Source organism: Pseudorasbora parva, chromosome 16 (assembly GCF_024679245.1).
Source record: "Pseudorasbora parva isolate DD20220531a chromosome 16, ASM2467924v1, whole genome shotgun sequence".
Taxonomy (NCBI): Eukaryota; Metazoa; Chordata; class Actinopteri; order Cypriniformes; family Gobionidae; genus Pseudorasbora; species Pseudorasbora parva.
Genome location: NC_090187.1, coordinates 31,601,874 through 31,625,862, shown reverse-complemented (window position 1 = coordinate 31,625,862; position 23,989 = coordinate 31,601,874). Strand labels below are relative to the sequence as shown.

The 23,989-nt window shown below is 38.0% G+C and overlaps 1 protein-coding gene across 1 annotated transcript; it reads right to left on the bottom strand.

The window, feature by feature from the left end:
- Positions 1-5,521: 5,521 nt before the first annotated feature.
- On the bottom strand, positions 5,522-23,977 carry si:dkey-246g23.4 (uncharacterized protein LOC559426 homolog). The gene is made up of 5 exons (XM_067420261.1): positions 23,695-23,977; positions 15,447-15,703; positions 13,833-13,976; positions 11,600-12,445; positions 5,522-6,202 (listed from the first exon to the last, which is right to left on the bottom strand). Exons 2-5 carry the CDS (start codon positions 15,691-15,693, stop codon positions 6,063-6,065), a joined length of 1,377 nt encoding a protein of 458 aa, XP_067276362.1. The 5' UTR covers positions 15,694-15,703; positions 23,695-23,977; the 3' UTR covers positions 5,522-6,062.
- Between the last annotated feature and the right edge of the window lie 12 nt (positions 23,978-23,989).

Genomic DNA, 23,989 nt, shown 5'->3' with positions numbered 1-23,989 from the left:
TCGCTACAAAGCTCATCTCTGCAACCTTTCAAGATCTAAATATAATGGCATATATATCTAAATGCTGTAATCAACACTTCATGATTAACCTTGAGTGTTATAATAGTAAAAGCATGCAAATCAGTTTAGTTGGGTTAATAATTTAGTTGGTTTAGGTCAAATAAATTTACTCTGATATGTTTAACTTAACTTCATTATTGTCAAACTATTTTTTTTTATGTTGGTCAAACCTATTTTATTAATTTACAGAAGTTTACTTAATTTTCTCATGTCAATTTTGTTCATTAATATGCAATCCACATACTGTATAATGAACTAATAAGAGAAGACGGGTGTCAGTAACTAAGAGTCACCACAGACAGCTCTCCTCATGCCTGCCCAACATAACTGAACTTTAAACACTTGTGGCCCATTGCAGTGCATTTAAGCATACAGCATTATTGAATATGTTGATGCAATTTCCACTGAAACAGGAAGATAGGCCAGGACCATGGGTGGGACATATTGAACAGCTCCTCCCCTTTTTAATAATAGCCAATAGCGGTTGATTATATCACAGCTCAACCAGAGTCGCTGAGTTTGGTAAGGCAAAAGTTTCCTACTCTAACCATTTCTGCTCCTAATCTCCTCCATATCATTTTAAAGGGATACTTCACTGCTTTTTCATATTAAACTGTTATTCCCTTAACTAAGACGAGTTGATACATACCTCTCTCGTCTCAGTGCGTGCACTTAATCGCTCTGATGCGCGGTGGCGATCTGATAGCATTTAGCTTAGCCCACTAAGCCCAGTTCATTCACTATGGTACCAAACAGAGATCAAGTTAGAAGCGACAAAACACCTCCACGTTTTCCTAATATTTAAATACAGTTACACAAATAGTTGAACGATCAAGTATGATGACAAAATAAAACAAGGTGCTCCCTTTCTTATTTCTGTCAATAGAGGGGAGGTGGGAGGGGGAGATGTGAGGTAGGATTTTTCAGCCGGGACTTTTTACTGCGCCAAGATAGCGGTTAAGTGATTAAGTGCACGCACTGAGACGAGAGAGGTATGTATCAACTTTTTTTTTAAGGAAATAATATAGTTTAATATGAAAAGTGGTAAAGTATCCCTTTAAGATACAGCATTCTGTGCAGAATTCAAATGGGTGTGATATGTTTTCTGGTCTACACTCGCACACACGATCTGCTCTGTGCTATCGTGTCTCTGGACCGGAGCAGACTGTGCGTTCTGCGGCAGACCAGAGCTGACCTCATTAGCCCCAAAGGAAAGCATATCTACACCGTCTGAATCGTTCCCTATCTCCTATAGTGCACTATGTGCCATTCCCCATGTAGAATATGTGTGAACAAATTAAAGATTTTAGCTGCAGCTTTCGTGTGTAATTTATAACGTAGGGGGCCGAATACTTCATGAGAGCATTTGATTGGACAGAAAATCTGATGAGAAGCTGAAGTGCAGCGTGATATCATCAAAAGCATTGATCCATATTAGTGGAAGCGAAAAGCATGCTGGGAACTACAGACCCACTGCCCAGTGAGTTGTCAACAAAAATATATTCAGGTTTTTTTTTCACACAAATGAATGAAGTAAACCTCAGCTTTAAATATATTAGGTGGATTGAACACAATGAAATTAAGTTAGTCACTTTAGCTCATTAAAATGAATTGAACTGAACATGCAGAACTAAACCTGCTATTGTGAGAAAAAAAGTCATAGTTGTGAGTTTAGGCCTATATCTCGGTAATTCAGATTTTTCTTTTAATAATCCTTTTGTGAAACGCAGCCCAGGTCTGTCTGTGTTTGCCTGTCGCTATTAAAAGGTTATGTTTGCTGAGTCTGCACATCGTCTTTGCCTGTTCTAGTTTCTTAAGAGCTGGTCACATTAATCAGGGTTTCTGCCCCTTTGAATGTTCTGTTCAGAGATTTCCAATTTGTTATAATTTCTGTCCAATTTCTCAGGTTGTCCCTTTGTCTTTAACATTCAGTCGAATTCAGTTTTCATCCTGAGGCTTCACTGAACATCAAGCACATCCACACATGCATCATTCTGAACGTCTGTTATAGGGTTCCTGCCAAACCTGGACTACATGAAGGTCAAATTGAAGAGGTCCGGATTTACGGGAGGGAAATATGACTGGAGAAACGGATCTGGGATCTGTTATTCCACTTTACTCCATCAACTGTTTCCAATTACAGACTTCAAAGGACTCATCGCCTCTGTGGTTAAAAGGATGGCTCAGGTCACAGGAAAACAGCAAGAGCCCTATTTTCTCTCATTACAGCATTATTTCTTCTTCTCATTGGGATTTACTGATGGGATCAAGTGTCAAAAACGATACACAGTATAACGGCCTATTTCTGATTGAAGTAATACATCCACAATGAATTTACAGTGAAATGTCATTATTATAATGAAAGATAAAATGATGAGTTCAGTGTTGTTATTTTTTTTAAAACTAAAACTATTAAAATCATTGTTTGGTATTTAAAATAAAGCCAAAATAAAATAAAAATATTAGATAACATACAAAACTTCAACAAAAGTACGTAACAAAATTATAAAAAAAATAAAAGCTCATTCAAAATACTATACTCAATATGACAATTATTGATGTGAACTTATTTTGTGAATATTAGAATAGGCTACTAACTCTTTATTATTAGTTAGTTCACCCTAAAATGAAAATTCTTTCATTAATTACTTACCCTGATGTCGTTCGACACGCGGAAGACCTCCGTTCATCTTCGGAACACAAATAAAGATATTTTTGTTGAAATCCGATGGTTAAAAAAGGCTTTCATTGACACCAATGTCATTTCCTCTCTCAAGACCCATAAAAGGCACTGAAGATGTTGTTATAAAGTCCATCTCACTACATTGGCTCTACAATAATTTTATGAAGTGGCGACAAGAATAGTTTTTGTGCGCAAAAAACAAACAACTAAAAAAACAAAACAAAAAAAACTAAATGATGACTTATATAATAATGATGGGCCGATTTCAAAATAAAGTTTCGAACATTATAAATCAGTGTATTGATTCATGATTCAGATCGCCAATGTCACGTGATTTCAGCAGTTTGGCAGTTTGACACGCTTGGAATCATGAATCAATACGCTGATTTATAACAGTTCGAAACTTTGTTTTGTCGTTATTTCCATTTTTTGTGCACAAAAACTATTCTCGTCACTTCATAAAATTATTGTAGAATCACTTTAGTGCCTTTTATGGGTCCTGAGAGAGGTTATGACATTGGTGTAAATGAAAGCCTTTCTGAACAAACGGATTTCAACAAAAATATCTTCATTTGTTTTCCAAAGATGAACGTTGGTAGCCTGACATGGTCATCCTCAATTCTAGTCTGAAAATGCTCCATTGAACTGTGATTATGGGGCGTGTTTCAACCGGACCAGGAAAGACCTCAATTGGATAGACCTACAACCAATCAGAGCAACGAAGCGACATTGTCAAATGTCAACATAGTTCAACTGCACTGTGTTGCCAAGTCCACGTTTTTTTCCCCGCACGTTGTTTTTGTCTGCGGGTTGAAGCGACTATTATGCGATATATAGACCCATGAGTGCAAATTTTAGCAGGCAACCTTGCCAAAATAACAAACCCCCTAAACACCATTTTTCCCCCGGAGAAGCTATTGTTTAGGGCTAGGCAGGTTTTGTTGTAAAAACTTGGCAACCCTGTCTGCACGCTTGCTGAAATCAGGCTGGAATACACGATCTTTGCTGGTGTTGTAAAAAAATAACATAATTTAATGATACACAGAGTACTTACCCAACATGATCATCATTTCTGAAAGAAAATGCGAAGGTGAATTTATATACAAACAAGCTCTCCGTTTAGGATTCGAAAAAATATAATCCCTTGGATGACGTGCATGATTACGTTACTGTTTATCATCTGTCCGTCATCTTCTAAAGCCCGCCCTGATGATTTCATTGGTCCGAACAGTTTCTGTTCGGGGATAATTACTCCTCTATGGAGCGAGGCCAGACCGAACTGCCCAACCTAAACATTTTGTGGGCGGGGCTAAGTTAGGCAGGCATCCAGGCTAGAACGTTGGTCTTACGGGTGTCGAACGACATGAGGGTAAGTTAAGTAATTAATGACTGGTAAGTTAAGTAATTAGGTAAGTTAGGTAAGTTAAAGCTGCAGTACGTAACTTTTTGCACTCGTGGTTAATAAACAGAACTGCATGCGTCTTGTGGAAGAACATTGCAGCCGGAGCTACTTCTCTGTTCATGTCTATGGGCGAGTCCCGCAGCAACTGTGCTCCACCACAGCGGAACCTACTAGTCTGACCTGAAATAGTCCCAATATAAACACTTATTATAAGCATATCATAATTATTCAGGGTAAGACAAAAACACGGTTTGGAAAATTGATTGATGTGGTACATTCTCATTATATAATTTTTGTAAATCTTGAACAAAAAAAAGTTACGGACAGCAGCTTTAAGTAACCTAATTAATAACGGAATTTTTATTTTTGGGTAAACTAACCCTTTAAAAACCTAATTATTACCCAGACCTAATTAACCAGATATGAGAAACATGAATTTGTGTTTATTGTCGGTAGGCAACTCATGTGTTCAATGAAAGGGAAGATAACAAAATAATGTAATATAAGGGAAATGGCAAACTGTGTGTAGCTTGTTGTGAACAGACTAAAATGTGAAGAACGTTTTCATTTGTGTGCCGTTGAAGTCTCATTTTGTCATGAGCATAATGTTTGCTTTTTCAGATTCATGGTAACAAGCATTTTTAAAATGTATTTCTGTTATTTTAATTTCTAATATGGAAAACCACTTATCTGTGATAGCCACAGACCAGCATGCATAAAACGCATCAAAGTGCAGATGTTGGCAATAGATTATCGTGAAGACAAAAATATGCTTTGATATCTTGCGAAGATGGTTTAGCTTTGAACGGTTACTGTTTCATCACACTGTATAAACAGAAAAGATCTAGACAGTACTGCCTTTTTGTGGCTTTCTTCAGCAGGATGCGCCTTTGTGTTTAGTCTATGCATTCAGAAACACATTTATCCCCTATAGATTCAGGATTAAATATTTTAAATATGATTATGCAAAACAAAAAGCTCTTTAATATACTTCAGAAACATATTTATCCCCTATAAATTCAGGATTAAATATTTTTAAGATGATTTTGCACAAACAAAAGAAAGCTCATTAATGTATTGTTTCCCCATTTTATGTTCTATTAGACGTGCCCTCTGTAATTTTTATGTTGTACTGACTTATATGACAGATTCACCATGTAAAATAAACAGCTTTTAAAGACTGTTTAAATCCCATGTGAGTTTTAAGCAATTTTTTAAAAGCATGTATTTTTTAACTCTAGCCATCCGTTCTGCAATTCCCTTTACTCACCGTTAGAGGGCGATCAATGAGAAGGATTTGTGAAACAGTTGGGACGCATTTGACATGTAGGCTATTTGACCTGTAAATAATAATAATTAAAAAAAAATCAAAATACCCGTTTCAAATCCAAATTTTAATTTGTGTAATTTCAGGAAACGAGACTAGAATAAGTTCTTCATATTATTATACAAGGCAGAAGAAATTGGTCTTGGATGCATGTGCTCATCTTTGTCTGTAGATAAACCTTGAGTCAGCTTCCATTAGTCCATTAAGGCAGTGTCCATTTTCCAGACTTACTGGAGCAATAGATCTGATGAAATATTGCTTGGAATGGCATCATTACAGGACTTCCCAGCATGTTTCACTTAGGTGAGAACGGTCTGTCCACTCAGCGTCGTTAAGAGTGAGAGTTTGCTTCAGGAATGGACAGACAATGCATGTCAGCACCACGAGGCCATGTTATCAGTTTACACCCATTACTTACACACCTCTAATCTAAATCTCCGCTTTATGGCCACATGTGTGGTGAAACATGAATGCAACATTTGTCCACAGTAACATGACACCCTAAATGTACATTACAGAGCCTCCTCTTTCTAACTTCTTCCAAAATTGGAATCCCTGTTTTTCAGATCCTTGTGTCCTTTCCCGTTCTCCTAGCGGATATCTTTTCCCCTTTCCATCCCTTGTCTGTTCATCTGATGTAAAACAAGCAAAAACAAGGCGGAGACGAGAAGAGCCACGCCCGCCATCAGGAAACCAGCACCATAGTCACTCATTTTGTCTATGAAGATTCCTGTAGAAACAGTAGAAATAATTTTATCATTGCCAATTATGTTTGTAGTTTCAGTTAGCATAAGGGATAAATGAATGCACACAATATAGCTTAGTAAATATAGAGATTATCGTGTGTGCTTATCGCCAGCGTTTTTCGAGACGTTTTTTGTCATGTAGTTGTTTTTCCAGTAGATGACGCTCCCTTCATAAAATCTCGTCGCTTCATAAATTCAAGGTTGAATCACTTTAGTCACATGGACTATTTTAATGATGTCTTTCCTAGGACTTGAAAGTTGCAATGTTGTTGCTGTCTATGGGATGGGTGGTTCAGAAACCTCTTGGATTTCATCAAAAATATCGTAATTTTTTTGTTCCGAAGATGAATGAAGATAGCCTGGAAATCTAGACGCACCCTAGCGGCAGCAAATCTAATTTGCCGCGACTGTCGTCTAGCAACTCTCAATACATGTCTGAGCTATAAACAGCAAACTCTGGTCGGGACAATCACATTGTGTATAGAGTCGGTGGGCGGGGCTTAACATAATGACGGCCGAGTTGCGCTTGCGTGCTTCTAGTAAACACAGAAGCTGGCGAACGGCGTTCTTTCGAATCAGCTTTGACCACGACTCTGGAAGATTTGGAGTTAAGCTTTTGAGAACAAAGAACGGCACTGAAGTCATTCTTAAGAAGGGAAGATGTGTTCTGAGTTTTGCTGACCGGACACGGCAAAAGTTTAATCTTTCAACGAGCTCCACTTCACCTTCGTTGCTCTGGTTGGTTGTAGCGCTATCCTATTGCGTGCAGAGGGACAACCGTTTATCCCGCCCCTCGGATTGAGCCCTGTCAATGGTGAGTTTCCAGACCAAACATCTTGATGTGGGTCTGGCTTGTCAGGCTAGAACAAGGGTCTTACGGGTTTGGAACGACATGAGGGTGAGTAATTGTCTGGCTATCACCAGACCAAGCTCAATTTAAAATTTAAAATTGGCCTGGGGAGTCTGCTCTGTCTTTTTCTACTGCACAAGAGGCGTGATCAACAAGCAGTATTTGAATGACTCGGTGCGCAATTGGATAGTCCTTTAACCAATCAGACCACAAGAGGCATGATAAACGAGCAACGACCCATCGCTTCTCTACCATCGTGTTAAACCCGCCAACAGCGTGCCAGGTGAATAATCCAGTCTGTGATTGGTTCTCGCAAAAGTGTAACAGAAGCAGTATAAATTAATGTACAAGTTTCCAGACCGATTTGCCAGGCAAAATCAAATCGCCAGCAGATCAGGCTGGGTTTACCCAGTCTAGGTGAGTAATTAACATAGACTGTAAAAAAATATGGACACGGTGTCCGTGACGTCACCCATAGGATTCCGATAAGCCGTTCTGAAGCTTAAAGCAGGGGCAAGCAGGACGTTGCCATCTTGCTAGTGGGTCATCGCGTGGCACTCCCGGATGAAATATTTTTTTTCCCAGGATGGTAGGGGAAGGTACCGCCTTTTTCGTCTCTGATTGGCTAGAAGGGCTCTCTTCCGATTGGTTATACATCTCACGTTCATGGCAGGCTTTCAGCTAGTCTGTTTTGATCGTCTTTACAACAGAAGTAAACAAAGTTCAGATTCAAGATTTTTTTTTATTGTGAACCTAACATTGCATAAACTTGCTAGTAATAGACAATGTTAATGCATGTTAAACACTAGTAATTAGTTACTAGTAATTGTGTGTGAGTGCGTGTGTGTGTGTGTGTGTGGGGGGGGGGGGGTGACATATGAGGACACAAATATGGGTATGACAGGTATTACAAGGAGAGGGTGAAATATGAGGACATTGGCCATGTCATATTAAGTACTTCGTTCACTTCTGTAGTAAAGATTATCAAAACAGACTAGCTGACAGACTGCCAAGAACGTGAAATGTATAACCAATGGGAGGAGAGCCCTTCTAGCCAATCAGAGACGAAAAAGGCGGTAGCCTACCGTCCCCTACCATCCTGGGAAGAAAAATATCGCCTCCCGGATAACAGAAAATGGGCACAAAGGCGGGATTTGGACGGAGCTTAGGTGGCGCAATGACTAGACGGCGGATAAATGGCTATCCACCTGTCACTCAAAGTAACCACACCCTTAATTATGGAGAACTTTACGGTTTTATATAATGTAAATGAATGAGTTATAAAAAAAATCACCCCCCTAAGAGTTGTCATAAAGGTCAAAATTAGCCGTATAGACCAAAACACCAATTTGTACCAGGCTGTAAAAATGTTTTTTCTGCTGTAAAGTTGGGAATTTTAACATGGGGCTAAATGAGATTCTGCTCCATTCTGGAGTCTGTCCCTAGTGGCCAGTCGATAAATTGAAGTTCACATTCCTTCCGCATTGACTTCAAGAGAGATCACAGGAGGTTGCCGCTTGGTAATTAATGACAGAAGTTTTGGGGGGAACTAACCCTTTAAAGGAAGATCAATGAATATGTTTTGTGAAACTGTAGAATATATTTGACATCCAGACCAAACCCAAATTTCAATTTGTGTAATTGTAGGCAGAAAGGACCAAAATACATTCTTCATATCGTTATACACAACAAATCGCAGTAAAAATGGTTTTTGACTGCATGTGCATCTTTAAAAAAAATTGTATTAAAAAATAAATCTAAAATACATTAAATTAATTGGAATTATAACAAAAACATGCTCACATTTTCTATGCACTTTTAATGGGTGTACTATAATAAAGTATTTTTTTCCTCCTGTAATAATGAAATCAAAACTATTAGCTTGCAATTAAAACACATACTTGGCCATACCAAACTCACATCAACAATTCTAGGCTGTTGTAGGTGGTTGCAAGGGCATTTGTATGTGGTTTCTAGGTGTTCTGGGTGGTTGCTTGGGCACAATAGTGACCCTTGGCTAAGCACCACTAATTAGCCTGTAGTTGTTCCTTCATCATCTCACCTCTCGTTTGCTGCCAAACCTGCTTTCTGAACTCACATTTACAATTTTTTAAATGATCAGTCAATTAAAGCACCAAGGAACAGAGCCTCTATGAAGTCAGTGATGAAGTGATTATTTGAGTCATCTTTTATAATGCCACAGTAAAGGAGTTTTCCAACCCGATTAAAAGTCACTGAGAATAACTGCCGCAGAGCTAATTTATGGTGTAATTACACCGTCGGTGATGGAGCCCAACAGACTACACTTCTAACCTGCAGTGCCTAAAATAAAGGCTCTCCTCTCCTCCCAAACATCAGTCTGCGCTCTATTTAATGGACTAAACCCCCAAGAGATTCATATTAAGTACATTAGTCTTTCAGAATACAGACATGGACTTGGTGTTGGCAGTTGATGCCTCTAAAAGGACAGTGAGACTTTTCTGGATGATTTAGTGTTGAGCTGCCTCTGGCGTGGGAGAGGTTTTTGGCTGCACGGGGGAACAATCTTCCAAGTTTTGCCATGTTTTGGCCGATGCTATTAAGAGAAAAACTGTTAGATAAGGGCAAAATGCCACATTGCAGTACTATCTATTTGAAGTTGCCCTATCAGAGCTTATCATCTAGTAATCAATTACAGCTATTAAATGTGTTGTTGGTCTTGGCCGGTTGTTTGTTGATTCTTTGGTCACTTTTGTAGCTCCGCTGATGTATTGTTGCACTACCATTTGTGATGTGTCCTGAACTGAGCAGCGGGCACAGGAAAAATTACAGCCAATGAAACCAAATGAATGGTTTAAATTTGGTCAGGGCAGTCAAAGCGTGGCTCGCTATTGAAAGAGGAAAAGCTATTTATGTAGTGACCAATAATCCATGAAATTAACACAATAGTCGAGGGCATTTCTTTGATAGGCAATGCTATTGCAAGATAACACCGTATTACTGTAAACTAAGCCCTGTGGGCATTAATGAGAAACCTCATCAAAGAAATATGAGCGAAGGGAATGCATTAGGATGACTGATAACAAGAAGAGCTTTCTAAACAACAAAGGACGTCTTGTGTTTTCACAGTGTCAGACTATAAAACTTATAAAATAACACATTTATTACTGTTTGTAAACGAAAACTTTTCTGTTAGATGCGATTAATCATGATAAATCAATTAATCGACTAATATATATATATATATATATATATATATATATATATATATATATATATATATATATATATACACACACACACACACACATACTCACCTGAAGGATTATTAGGAACACCATACCAATACTTTGTTTGACCCCCTTTCGCCTTCAGAACTGCCTTAATTCTACGTGGCATTGATTCAACAAGGTGCTGAAAGCATTCTTTAGAAATGTTGGCCCATATTGATAGGATAGCATCTTACAGTTGATGGAGATTTGTGGGATGCACATTCAGGGCACGAAGCTCCCGTTCCACTACATCACAAAGATGCTCTATTGGGTTGAGATCTGGTGACTGTTGGGCCATTTTAGTACAGTGAACTCATTGTCATGTTCAAGAAACCAATTTGAAATGATTTGAGCTTTGTGACATGGTGCATTATCCTGCTGGAAGTAGCCATCAGAGGGTGGGTACATGGTGGTCATAAAGGGATGGACATGGTTAGAAACAATGCTCAGGTAGGCAGTGGCATTTAAATGACGCCCAATTGGCACTAAGGGGCCTAAAGTGTGCCAAGAAAACATCCCTCACACCATTACACCACCACCACCAGCCTGCACAGTGGTAACAAGGCATGATGGATCCATGTTCTCATTCTGTTTACGCCTACCATCTGAATGTCTCAACAGAAATCGAGACTCATCAGACTAGGCAACATTTTTCCAGTCTTCAACTGTCCAATTTTGGTGAGCTCATGCTAATTGTAGCCTCTTTTTCCTATTTGTAGTGGAGATAAATGGTACCCGGTGGGGTCTTCTGCTGTTGTAGCCCATCCGCCTCAAGGTTGTGCATGTTGTGACTTCACAAATGCTTTGCTGCATACCTCGGTTGTAACGAGTGGTTATTTCAGTCAAAGTTACTCTTCTATCATCTTGAATCACTCGGCCCATTCTCCTCTGACCTCTAGCATCAACAAGGCATTTTCACCCACAGGATTGCTGCATACTGGATGTTTTTTTTCTCTTTTCACACCATTATTTGTAAACCCTAAAAATCGTTGTGCGTAAAAATCCCAGTAACTGAGCAGATAAAATAGCTTAAATCACCTTTCTTTCCCATTCTGACATTCAGTTTGGAGTTCAGGAGATTGTCTCGACCAGGACCACACCCCTAAATGCATTGAAGCAACTGCCATGTGATTGGTTGATTAGATAATTGCATTAATGAGAAATTGAACAGGTGTTCCTAATAGTCCTTTAGGTGAGTGTATATATATATATATATATATATAGCCTTTCACTCTGCTCAGGATTGTCACTGGTGATCATATTACTTTTAAACATCTCACCTGCCAAAGGTGGTCCAAGAAGGCCACCACTGCTCCGGATGAGCATGAAGAAACCTAGAGCGCTCCCTAGCCTCTCCACCCCCACCACTTCTGCGAGTACCGTGATGTGAATGGACACGGTAGCGCCGAACACCAGTCCGTAACCCGCACTGAACAGCGCTAGCTGGGTGAACGTGGTTGCTAATGGGCATAGCAACAGAACAATGCCCAAAAGAATCACTGTGACAGTAAGCTGATGGACTGTCTTTACCAGCTGCAAATTAGCCAACCACCCGAAGAGCACCCGGCCTAACAGGTCCAACACCGCAGAGATGGACATGAGAGCGGCTGCCTGGTACTCCTCCACTCCTTGACTGCGGGCATACGGTACCAGAAAGAGAGCTGGAGCGAAGAAGCCAAGAGCAGCAAAGACACCAAACATTGAGTAGACCATGAAGCGAGCATTAGCAATAAGCGTGTAGTCCACGTAACTTGTGATTTTGACCTTCAGTGGAACTGATTTTTCTGTGTCTGACCTGTCTTTTGAACTTCTAGAGTCTCTGTGAGTTTGAGATAACAGCCCCAGCTCATTATCTGTCTTCTCTACCAGCTCTTTAGAAGGAACATGTCTGTTGAGTGGTCTCAGTAGAGCTCCACACAAGCACAAGTTGAGCTGCAGAGCTCCCAGGATCAGCATCGCTCCCCTCCAGGAATACTGATCCACCATGAGCTGGAAGGATGGGTTCAGGACGAAGGTGAGAATGCACTCTCCTGTGCTGGCCAGAGCGTTGGCCACTGGCCGTCGCTTTTCAAAGTACCAGCCAAGCATGGTGACAGTAGGGGTCCAGGTCAGGGCGTAGCCAAATCCTGCAGAGGACAAAACGAACAGAACATTTAGAGTAAGCATTTGTTTCTTGGATTAGTCATTTGTTTTGTAATGGTAAAACATTGTTTTAAATGCCACTTGCTGAATGGATAGCAGTATTGCAAGGTTATGTGTATTACGATCCGACTATACAATCCTTTTACACATCCATTCAAAAGTTTGGGGTTAGTAAGATTTGCTTAATGTTTTTGAAATAAGTCTCTTATGCTCACCAAGGCTTAAATTTACCTGATTAAAAATACAGTAAAACAGTAATATTGTAATATTATTAAAATTGTATTTCTATTTTAATGTAATTTAAGATGTAATTTATTCCTGTGATGGATACCCATTAATTCAGTCTTCTGTCACATGACCCTTCAGAAATCTTTCTAATATGCTGATTTGTGCTCAAGATTTCTTATTATTATCAATGTTGAAAACAGTTATGCTGCTTAATATTTTTGTAGTAATGATGATAAAAAAATTCAAGGATACTTTGATCAACAGAAAGTTAAAATGTTTTGTAACAATGCAAACCATGCATCTTTGAAATTAATTAAGTACTAACTTCTTAATAAAATAAATATACAGTGAAGTTAATATACAGTCAATTTTAGTTGAAATGTATATAGTGCATAACAGTTTAATAGTGCATAATTATTAAATATTTAAATACGAATTCATATTTTAATAAAAACTGATTCATATATAAGAATAAATTAAACAAAAAGCTTAATAATTGTACATAAATTTCGAAATATACGAAGAAGGTGGAAATTAATGAGTTTAACTAAATGAATAGCTTAAACAAATAATTAAGAATGATATATTAACGATAAATAATTAGACTAAATGTGCCAACAGCGATAATGAAAACGAAAAAACGAAAAAAAAGAGAGAAAAAAAAAATATATATTTTATATTTCTTTTATTTTATATATATATATATATATATATATATATATATATATATATATATATATATATAAATATATAATATATATATATATATATATATATATATATATATATATATATATATATATATATATATATATATATATATATATATATATATATATATATATATATATATATATATATATATATATATATATATATATAATTGTTCTTAACTCTAGTTTAACTAAAGTCTAGTGGGTAAAATTATCTTCTTTCCTTTTTCCTTTCCTATTTTCCTATTGTCTCATCATATGCTTTTCCCTCTGCAGTGTTCATGAATCTGAGAGGTTCTTGAATACAGTCGCTATAATTGGCTAATGACCTTTTCTCGTTGTGATTCAATGTTGAAAAATGGGAAGCCTAAATGTGTGTGTGTGTGTGCAGGAGCACAGCCATATGCTCTACTGCTGGCTGTGCTCTCACCTGTAAGGAATCCCACAGTGATGTACAGCTGTAGCAGATCCTGGGCATATGACCCGGCCACCATCCCAATGCTGCTCAGCAGACCCCCGACCATGACCACTGGCCGATGGCCGAAGTATGCGCTCAATGCAGAGCCTACTGGGGCTGAATAAAGACAAACACGAAGCACACAGTCATTACATACTGTACCGCCAGTAGCTAAGTGCTCTGTCAGCCCCTGTCATACTGGGAGACAAAGAAATGGAGGGTACAACACAAACTCATATTTCTAGTTCCTGCTCTGTTACATATATTTCACCAAGGGTCTAATGGTGCCAGAGAACATAAATGTGTATCTAACAAACATTTTAAAGTGTTGGCATGCATTTTTATCTCAAATAAGATCAGACTACAGTTTTTAGCAAATCACATCTGATTTTATTGGCAATGTGTTTGCAGCTTTGATTTTGTGCTAAAATTGCATGTATAGCTTAATATACACCAATCGGGCATAACATTATGACCCCACTTTTGCTGCCAAAACAGCCCTGACCCATTGAGGCATGGACTCCACTAGAACCCTGAAGGTGTGCTGTGAATCTGGCACCAAGATATTAGCAGCAGATCCTTTAAATCCTGTAAGCTGCAAGGTTGGGCCTCCATGGACATTTTTCCATGGGCCTCCTTGTTTGCTCAGCACATCCCACAGATGCTCGGCTAGATTGAGATCTGGGGAATTTGGAGGCCAAGTCAACACTTCAAACTCGTTGTGCCCCTCAAACCATTCCTGAACCATTTTTGCTTTGTGGCAGGGTGCATCATTCTGCGGAAAGAGGCCACAGCCACCAGGGAATGCTGTTCCCATGAAAAGGGTGTAAGAGGTTAATACCTTAGGTTCCGGTCTGCAACAATGCTTAGGTAGGTGGTACGCGTCAAAGTAACATCCACATAGATGGCAGGACCCAAGCAGAACATTGCCCAAAGCATCACTCTGCCTGCATCCTGGTGCCATGTGTTCCCCAAGTAAGCAACGCACATGAACCCAGTCATCCACGTGATGTAAAAGAAAACGTGAATCACCACCTTCTCCCATTGCTCCATAGTTCTGATGCTCCCATGCACACTGTTGATGCTTTCGACGGTGGACAGAGGTCAGGCACCTTGACAGATCTGTGGCTATGCAGCTATACACAACAAACTGCAATGCACTGTGTATTCTGACACATTTCAATCAGAACCAGCATTAACTTCTTGAGCAGATTGAGCTACAGTAGCTCGTTTGTTTAATCAGTCCACTTTTGATAGATACTGACCACTGTACACCGGGAACACCCCACAAGAGTTTGGCGAAGCTTTGACCCAGATATATGATATATTAAATTAATTAAAAATTAAAAAAGAACACTTATTAAAAGACTACAAGCTTGTGTGTTGACGAGTATCTTAATAAAAAAAAAAAGATCAACGGTGAAGATCAAGAGATTTTACCACATCTTACTTTTGACATAAACAAACAAATAAACATCAGTAGGTGTAGGTCTGCACTGCAGTTAAGCATTCAAAGATCAAAGGTTACTGAGAGTGTAAGTGGAGGGAGCCCCCTGCTGGTCGAAATTGAATTTGGTACATACATACCCCCAAAATGTACCGTTGCCACAGAGATGGATGTAATCCATGAGCTTGCAGTCGCTGTGGTTGCAAAGTAGTAGTGGATTTCTACGAAGAACACACCAAAGGACTTGATTACACCGAATGTCAGCCCAAAGACAAGGAAGGTGGAAAGCACAATGAACCAGCCATAGCCTCCATCCGGGGGACCTGCAGGCCGAACTATTCTCCTCTTTCTTTGTAGTTCCATTGGAAACTTAGAAGATAAGTTCATTATCTGCCATCTAAAAAAAGGAAAACATGTTTTTATATAACTGCATAACTCCACACTGCCTAGTCAGCACTGATGTTCTCTGAGCCCAGTAACACAAGACGAAAGTGATATAGTTCATCAATTATTATCTCTGTGTCAAAACAGCTGAAGAATGATTAACTACCACATGCCATAATCACATTTGACCAAACTGAACCAATCTTGTGTGCACGTGTTTTTGTATGAGGCAATGCATATGTAACCTCTGTCAATACTACTACAAGAATAGTAAACACACTGTAAACTTTTTACTTGGCTGACCTGCCCCGTCAAACAATAAGATAGTTCTTCTCCTATTTTGTTTTTATTTTTTTACTGTCAGAAGAAATTGTTAACAATCAGCCTCTAGCACATCTGAAATATTAGTGCTGAATCAATCAGCTGAATGTACAGTTGCAGTTTACTGTTCTACAGTATTTAAAGCAATTACATCAAAAAAATCTGTAATTAAATTACTATTTCAATTACTTTAAATAAATTACTTTACTATTTACATTTTAAGGGAAAATGTATTAAATTACAGTAATGAATTACTTAGCAATGCATTATACAAAACCTGTTTTAAAAACCATTTTTCCATATTATTTTTACATGTTAGCTTACTTTTTTCTCTTCATATTTACAAGTTACCATCAGGGCAATAAACAATATAGACAATGAAGAAGGAGCGATTCCATCGAATGGATAAGATTTCTGTCCCCAGTACATTGTATGTATAAATATGCATGAAAATGAACTCTAAAATATACTTTATTATTAAGCAAAGTGTCCTGCACATTAATCTAAATGTAGATAATAATATAAAACAGAGAACTACAGAGAACACTTAAAAATATAATGTGCTATCCAACTCTCTAAACATAAACATTACAATTAAATATAATTATTGAAATTATTGAAATAATCATTTTTTTTCCATCTATGCTTTGAATATCCCCCCCCCCATTAGAAATCAATAATACACTGATCAGGCATAACATTATGACAGGTGAAGTGGATAACACTGATTATCTCAAATTGGGTGTGTTATAAGCAGGAAAAATGGGCAAGCGTAAGGATTTGTGCGAGTTTGACAAGGGCCAAATTGTGATGGATAGACGACTGGGTCAAAGCATCTCCAGAACTACAGCTCTTGTGGGGTGTTCCCAGTCTGCATTGGTCAGTATCTATCAAAAGTGGTCCAAATAAGAGGGAACAGTGGTGAACCTGGCATCAGGCTTAATTGCGGCCAAGGCTCATTGATGCACGCGGGGAGCAAAGGCTGGCCCATGTGGTCCGATCAAACTCTTCTGAAAGAAAGGTGTCAGAATACACAGTGCATCACAGCTGTTGTGTATGGGGCTGCATAGCCGCAGACCAGTCAAGGTGTCTAACCCTTGTCCACTGCGGAAAGCACCATGTGAGCATCAGAACTGGGCCGCAAAGGAATGGAAGAGGGCCTCCAAATTCCCCAGATCACAATCCAATCAAGCATCTTGGGATGTTCTGGACAAAAAGTCAGATCCATGGAGGACCCACCTCGCAACTTACAGGACTTAAAGGATCTGCTGCTAACATCTTGATGTCAGATACCACAGCATAATATTATGCCTGAGCAGTGTATATTATTATATTAAATACACTTTTTAGTCATGTCCCCATGTTTTCACTATCCTGTTACCCTCACACATTGCCCCCTCTAAAAAACATGACACAAGATACATTTTCTACAGGAAATTGTATCATCAGGATCTTTTGAAGGCTATCAAAAGACCAAAAGTAAGTCCTCTCATTTTCATTTCTGCATATTTGAAGAAAATTATAAATATGACTGAGAAGGTCAATCAAAACTTACTGTCCTGTTACCTAAATAATTTATTAGATGTAATTTGTTTATTTGAGAAATATGAAATTTCGTCAAGTCACTTGTATTGTTTTCAGTGTCCTCCTGCTATTAGCACGGATGCCATGTGGCTATATGTATTGGCTAATTCTTTGCTTAAATATCAATCCTGTTACTTTTTAATTCCTGATACTCATATAAAACAAATAACAGGGCTGAGTCAAAGTAACAGGAGTAAGTAGAGTCCTCTGGTTTGTTGATTTGATAGTGTAAATATTAGTTGATATAATATTCAACCGATTTTTTATTTTTACATTTGAAATGACTGAAGTTGTAGACATTTAGGATTTGTTTTTCACTGTGAATATACTTACAGGGAGCCAGTCCAATGCAAAGTGACTTCAACATTTTTGCCTTTGCCTTATATTTTGTAGAAAATGGAGAGAACCCAAACTATGCAGGTGCCAGAAACACATACCTGCAGCCCGTACCTTTATGACTCTCATTCTCCCTCTCTCTTCTCCCCTTTCTCCTTCTTTCTCTTTTCACCTGCTTAAGTACTACAAGCACTTAGCTCATCCCTTCAGCACAGAAATGTCACTCACACACACGCTCACATGGCCATGTACACACTATCTCTGTCTCTGTCTCTGTCACACACACACACACACACACACACACACACACACACACACACACACACACACACACACACACACACACACACACACACACACACACACACACACACACACACACACGCACACACGCACACACGCACACACGCACACACGCACACACGCACATTACAAAATTTTACTTAAAAACAAATATTTATGTACAATGTGTACGTTTTTTAATTAAATACACATTTTCTAAATAGTGATTATTTTAGTCACAAATATAAGTTATTTTAAAACATGTATTTACAATAAATGATTTTAAGGAATTAATTGACATGTTTTCAAATATGCTTTTTTAAATAGCACATACATTTTGATAAGAGGACAGAGAAAACATCCATCCATCTTCAACAGAAACCTTGTAAAAAATGAAATACAATCATCTGAGATTGACCAGGGATCTTTCATTAAAAGAATTCACAAATTTACAATATTCTAACCTTTCATTGAAGTAAAAAAAATGAAAGTGGGTGTAAATCACATTATGAAATAAGTGTTTTTCTCTAGTTCAAGTTGACCACAATTATTGGCAACCAATTACTGCAACGTCCTTTTCCTAAGATAACAGCTCTGAGTCTTCTTCTATAATGCCTGATGAGTTGGAGAACATCTGACAAGAGATCAGAGATCGTTCCTTATACAGAATCTCTAAAGATCCTTCACATTCCCAGCTGATGTTGGTGCTTTTCTTAAGTTTACTCCACTAATTTTCTATAGGGTTCAGGTCAGGTAACTGGAATGTCATAGCAGAAGCTTCATTTTGTGACACACATTTGTGTATTTTGGATCATTGTCCTGATGGAAGATTAGGGGCCTATTATAAGATTTCTAGCAGAAACAGGTTTTTTATCTGTTGGTATTTGCTATAAATCCTTTAATGTATCTGAACAAGTTGTCCAGCAATAAAATATGGCCACATCATTAAAGATCCAGCTGTATATTTAATGGGTTACTTTTTTATCCCTGTTTGCACTAAACCCATCTGGTGGGTTTGCTGCCAAAAAGCTCTTTTTTTTTAGTTTCATCTGACCATAATCAGGTCCCTTTTGAAGTTCCAGTCGTGTCTGACAACTGAATGTGCTGGAGTTTGCTTTTGGATGACTGAGGAGGATTTTTCTTGAAACCCTCCCAAACAACTTGTGGTGATGTAGGTGTTGTTTGATAAATGTTTTTTGTAGGCTTTCTGACCGCAAAACTCAACTAATCTCTGTAATTCTCCATCTGTGATCCTTGGAGTCTTTGGCCACTCATATGCTCCTCCTCACCGTGCATTAGGACGATATAGACACACATCGTCTTCCAGGCAGATTTGTAACATCTTTAGTTGATTAGAACTTCTTAATTATTGCCTTGATGATTTTCAATGCTTAAATTTCAATCAGCTATATTTTCTTACGGTCAATTTCTATTTTGTGTAACTTAACAATCGTTTTTTGCACATCAGAAGTATATTCTTTGTTTTTACTTATTGTGATGGATTAAAGGAATTTGGGTTAAGGGGTCCCTGTCCTAGTCACCCTGATGTGCTAAAAAGTGATGGGGGGTGCCAACAATTTTAGCCAACATGCATTGGAGGAAAACATTTATTTCATATACTCAAAAAAATGAACTTATGATGCTGTTCACTTTATTTAAGCAATTCATATTGATTTAACACCATTATATCAGCTTTCTGGTTCAAATGTAATTGATTCATGTTAAACTGACTTAAAACCGTTACTCTTTGACATAACTTGATGTGTTTATTTTGAAATAACATGATTCAATCAAGTAAGCCGAACAAACAGGACTTTCACTTCCCATCATGCTTTGTAAATGGGCTGAATTTGGAGAGTAAAGGTTTAAATAAAGTGCTATTTTATGCATTTCTAACGAGATGAGAAAATGGAGAGACTTTTTAATGTCTAATGTTTTGTTTTGTTGTTATTTATAAGTGTGTGTTATGTTAGTGTTTTTGGACGTTACCATTGTAGTGAAGTGTAGAGCATGTGCTTGGGCTGAGGATCTGCTAATAACAATTAAAGTTGTTTTATTAATAAAAAACAACTATAGGCATGCAATGGATGCAGCAAAACCATCTAGCCAATACAATCTTATAATGTAAAAGGTTTTCTAAATGTTGTAAAATATAGCATTTCACTAAATAAAAATGATCAATTAAACTGGATTACTTGTTTTGTTTTTTTATATTCATTTCAGAGTAATCAAATGTAATAGTTTTGGACAAAATTAAGAATGTTAATCTGATTTAACTTAACTTATCTGTTCATGTTAAATGAACACAAATATTTCTAGCTGGTTGAACATCATAGCCTGGCTCTGCCCTCCTACGTACTTCCGCTCAATTTTCATTTTCCTTCAGTACTACGTCTGGGACTGCTGTGTAGTCTTAGGTTTTCTCAGAACTCATTTTTACCGGTCCAATCAGCGAACAGAGGGAGTGGCTGAGAACGATGACGTTGATGTCGAGCGCTAGTTTTAGATGTAGTTCAGTAATGGCGGCGGAGAAAGATGCGAACTAAACTATTCATTGCATTGTGGCACCGCTGCCGAATATCCAGAAGTTAAAGCCGGAGCAATAACAGTCTTTGCTGGGGTTTGTTGGTGGCCATGATGTGGCCCTCACCACCCGCGTAAAAATCCCCGGAAGAGTTACCTACTGCTTTTGACAAACGCAAGGTCGTGTTGATGTAATAGCTGTCCGAATCCACATCTCTGAGTTTTCAACAATATCACTCCAAAATTCACTCTTTGTAATCATTTTTGACCACTGCAGAACACCATACGGTTGCTTTGCTGTTATTAGGATGCATTTATAGACTTGTATTTCCTTAAAATGCTGGCAAGTATTTAGAAGAGCAATATATTTCATCAAAATAAAAGCACTTAAACATTTGAATTGGTCCGTTATTTATAGCAGCATTTATTATCATACCAAGCATATTTACATTTTATTTACAGCATACAATGATGTTATGGACCACGTGAGCGCCGCGTTCCCGATCACAAAACTCTCCTCTCCACCGTGGCGTGAATAAATCACAATCCGAATGCACGAGTTTTAGGTTTTATCCTATAGTTTTATTACTGAGGTGGCCTGCACATGTGCACTTTTATTTTGTCGGTTTCCATGAGTGAAACAGACGAAGGGCGCATGACATACGTCACGAGTGGCTCAGGGCAGATCCAATAGTTTTAAACAATTTTAGCCAACATGCATTGGAGGAAAACATTTATTTCATATACTCAAAAAAATGAACTTATGATGCTGTTCACTTTATTTAAGCAATTCATATTGATTTAACACCATTATATCAGCTTTCTGGTTCAAATGTAATTGATTCATGTTAAACTGACTTAAAACCGTTACTCTTTGACATAACTTGATGTGTTTATTTTGAAATAACATGATTCAATCAAGTAAGCCGAACAAACAGGACTTTCACTTCCCATCATGCTTTGTAAATGGGCTGAATTTGGAGAGTAAAGGTTTAAATAAAGTGCTATTTTATGCATTTCTAACGAGATGAGAAAATGGAGAGACTTTTTAATGTCTAATGTTTTGTTTTGTTGTTATTTATAAGTGTGTGTTATGTTAGTGTTTTTGGACGTTACCATTGTAGTGAAGTGTAGAGCATGTGCTTGGGCTGAGGATCTGCTAATAACAATTAAAGTTGTTTTATTAATAAAAAACAACTATAGGCATGCAATGGATGCAGCAAAACCATCTAGCCAATACAATCTTATAATGTAAAAGGTTTTCTAAATGTTGTAAAATATAGCATTTCACTAAATAAAAATGATCAATTAAACTGGATTACTTGTTTTGTTTTTTTATATTCATTTCAGAGTAATCAAATGTAATAGTTTTGGACAAAATTAAGAATGTTAATCTGATTTAACTTAACTTATCTGTTCATGTTAAATGAACACAAATATTTCTAGCTGGTTGAACATCATAGCCTGGCTCTGCCCTCCTACGTACTTCCGCTCAATTTTCATTTTCCTTCAGTACTACGTCTGGGACTGCTGTGTAGTCTTAGGTTTTCTCAGAACTCATTTTTACCGGTCCAATCAGCGAACAGAGGGAGTGGCTGAGAACGATGACGTTGATGTCGAGCGCTAGTTTTAGATGTAGTTCAGTAATGGCGGCGGAGAAAGATGCGAACTAAACTATTCATTGCATTGTGGCACCGCTGCCGAATATCCAGAAGTTAAAGCCGGAGCAATAACAGTCTTTGCTGGGGTTTGTTGGTGGCCATGATGTGGCCCTCACCACCCGCGTAAAAATCCCCGGAAGAGTTACCTACTGCTTTTGACAAACGCAAGGTCGTGTTGATGTAATAGCTGTCCGAATCCACATCTCTGAGTTTTCAACAATATCACTCCAAAATTCACTCTTTGTAATCATTTTTGACCACTGCAGAACACCATACGGTTGCTTTGCTGTTATTAGGATGCATTTATAGACTTGTATTTCCTTAAAATGCTGGCAAGTATTTAGAAGAGCAATATATTTCATCAAAATAAAAGCACTTAAACATTTGAATTGGTCCGTTATTTATAGCAGCATTTATTATCATACCAAGCATATTTACATTTTATTTACAGCATACAATGATGTTATGGACCACGTGAGCGCCGCGTTCCCGATCACAAAACTCTCCTCTCCACCGTGGCGTGAATAAATCACAATCCGAATGCACGAGTTTTAGGTTTTATCCTATAGTTTTATTACTGAGGTGGCCTGCACATGTGCACTTTTATTTTGTCGGTTTCCATGAGTGAAACAGACGAAGGGCGCATGACATACGTCACGAGTGGCTCAGGGCAGATCCAATAGTTTTAAACCTCAACAGAGTGCCCGCCTTCGCGGAAATAAACCCTTGTAAATGGAGAGTGGCCAGACTCTATGTACAAATGAAATGTACGAGAGTCTGGTAAAACCAGGTTATGAACATCATCCATTGTTAAGATAATGTGGTGTAATCATGGAACCACTGTCCACGATTTGAGCCCAATTGAGCCACTTTCAATTGTGTTACTTAAAATTAGAAATGTGTGCATTTTTGAATGAAAGATCAAAAGAATAAACAATGCAGATTTATTTCCACAGACGTCGTATTTGCCCATATTGGCTACGGGTGCCAATATTAGAGGGCACTGTATATGCTATTAGATTCAGTGTAAAAAAAAAAAAAAAAAAGATACATAAAGTAAAAAAAAATGATTTTGAAGAGTTACAAGAAGCAAAGCTCACCCATAAAGAGGAATGGTCCAAGGTAAAAATGGTAAAATAATACTTAAACTTTCACTTTTTCTTATACCAAACACCTTATAGCAAACATGAACACCTTGCTTTTTATCATGTATCAACCAATTAAAATATAATCACAGCTGAAGGGGTTGCATGCAGGGATTCTAGTCATTATATTCACAATACAAATCAGATCTTACCTCTCATAATATCAATAAGCTGAAAAGACTCCTCATTCCCATTTCCATGTTCTGTCTGGCTCATCTCCAGTGACAATGGGTATCCATGTACTACTGTACACAGAAATGCAAAGGTCAAGTCAAAGAAGTAGGAAGTGTGTGGTATAGCTTGCTTGGCTGTAAACTATTTTCACGTGCATTACTGAAGAATGCTTCCAGCATGTGTAGAGCTTTTATCTTTGTGCTGAAGGAGATGCACAACTGCTGTGGCTGAGCTTCACAGATCCTCACCTGAATGATCTCTGGACCTGGATTT

Coding starts and splice junctions, on each gene's coding strand:
- si:dkey-246g23.4 (XM_067420261.1), bottom strand. CDS start 15,693: ATGAACTTATCTTCTAAGTTTCCAATGGAACTACAAAGAAAGAGGAGA. Junction 13,977..15,446: donor GGCAACGGTACATTTTGGGG/GTATGTATGTAC, acceptor GTCTTTATTCAG/CCCCAGTAGGCTCTGCATTG. Junction 6,203..11,599: donor TCTTGGACCACCTTTGGCAG/GTGAGATGTTTA, acceptor CTGTTTCTACAG/GAATCTTCATAGACAAAATG.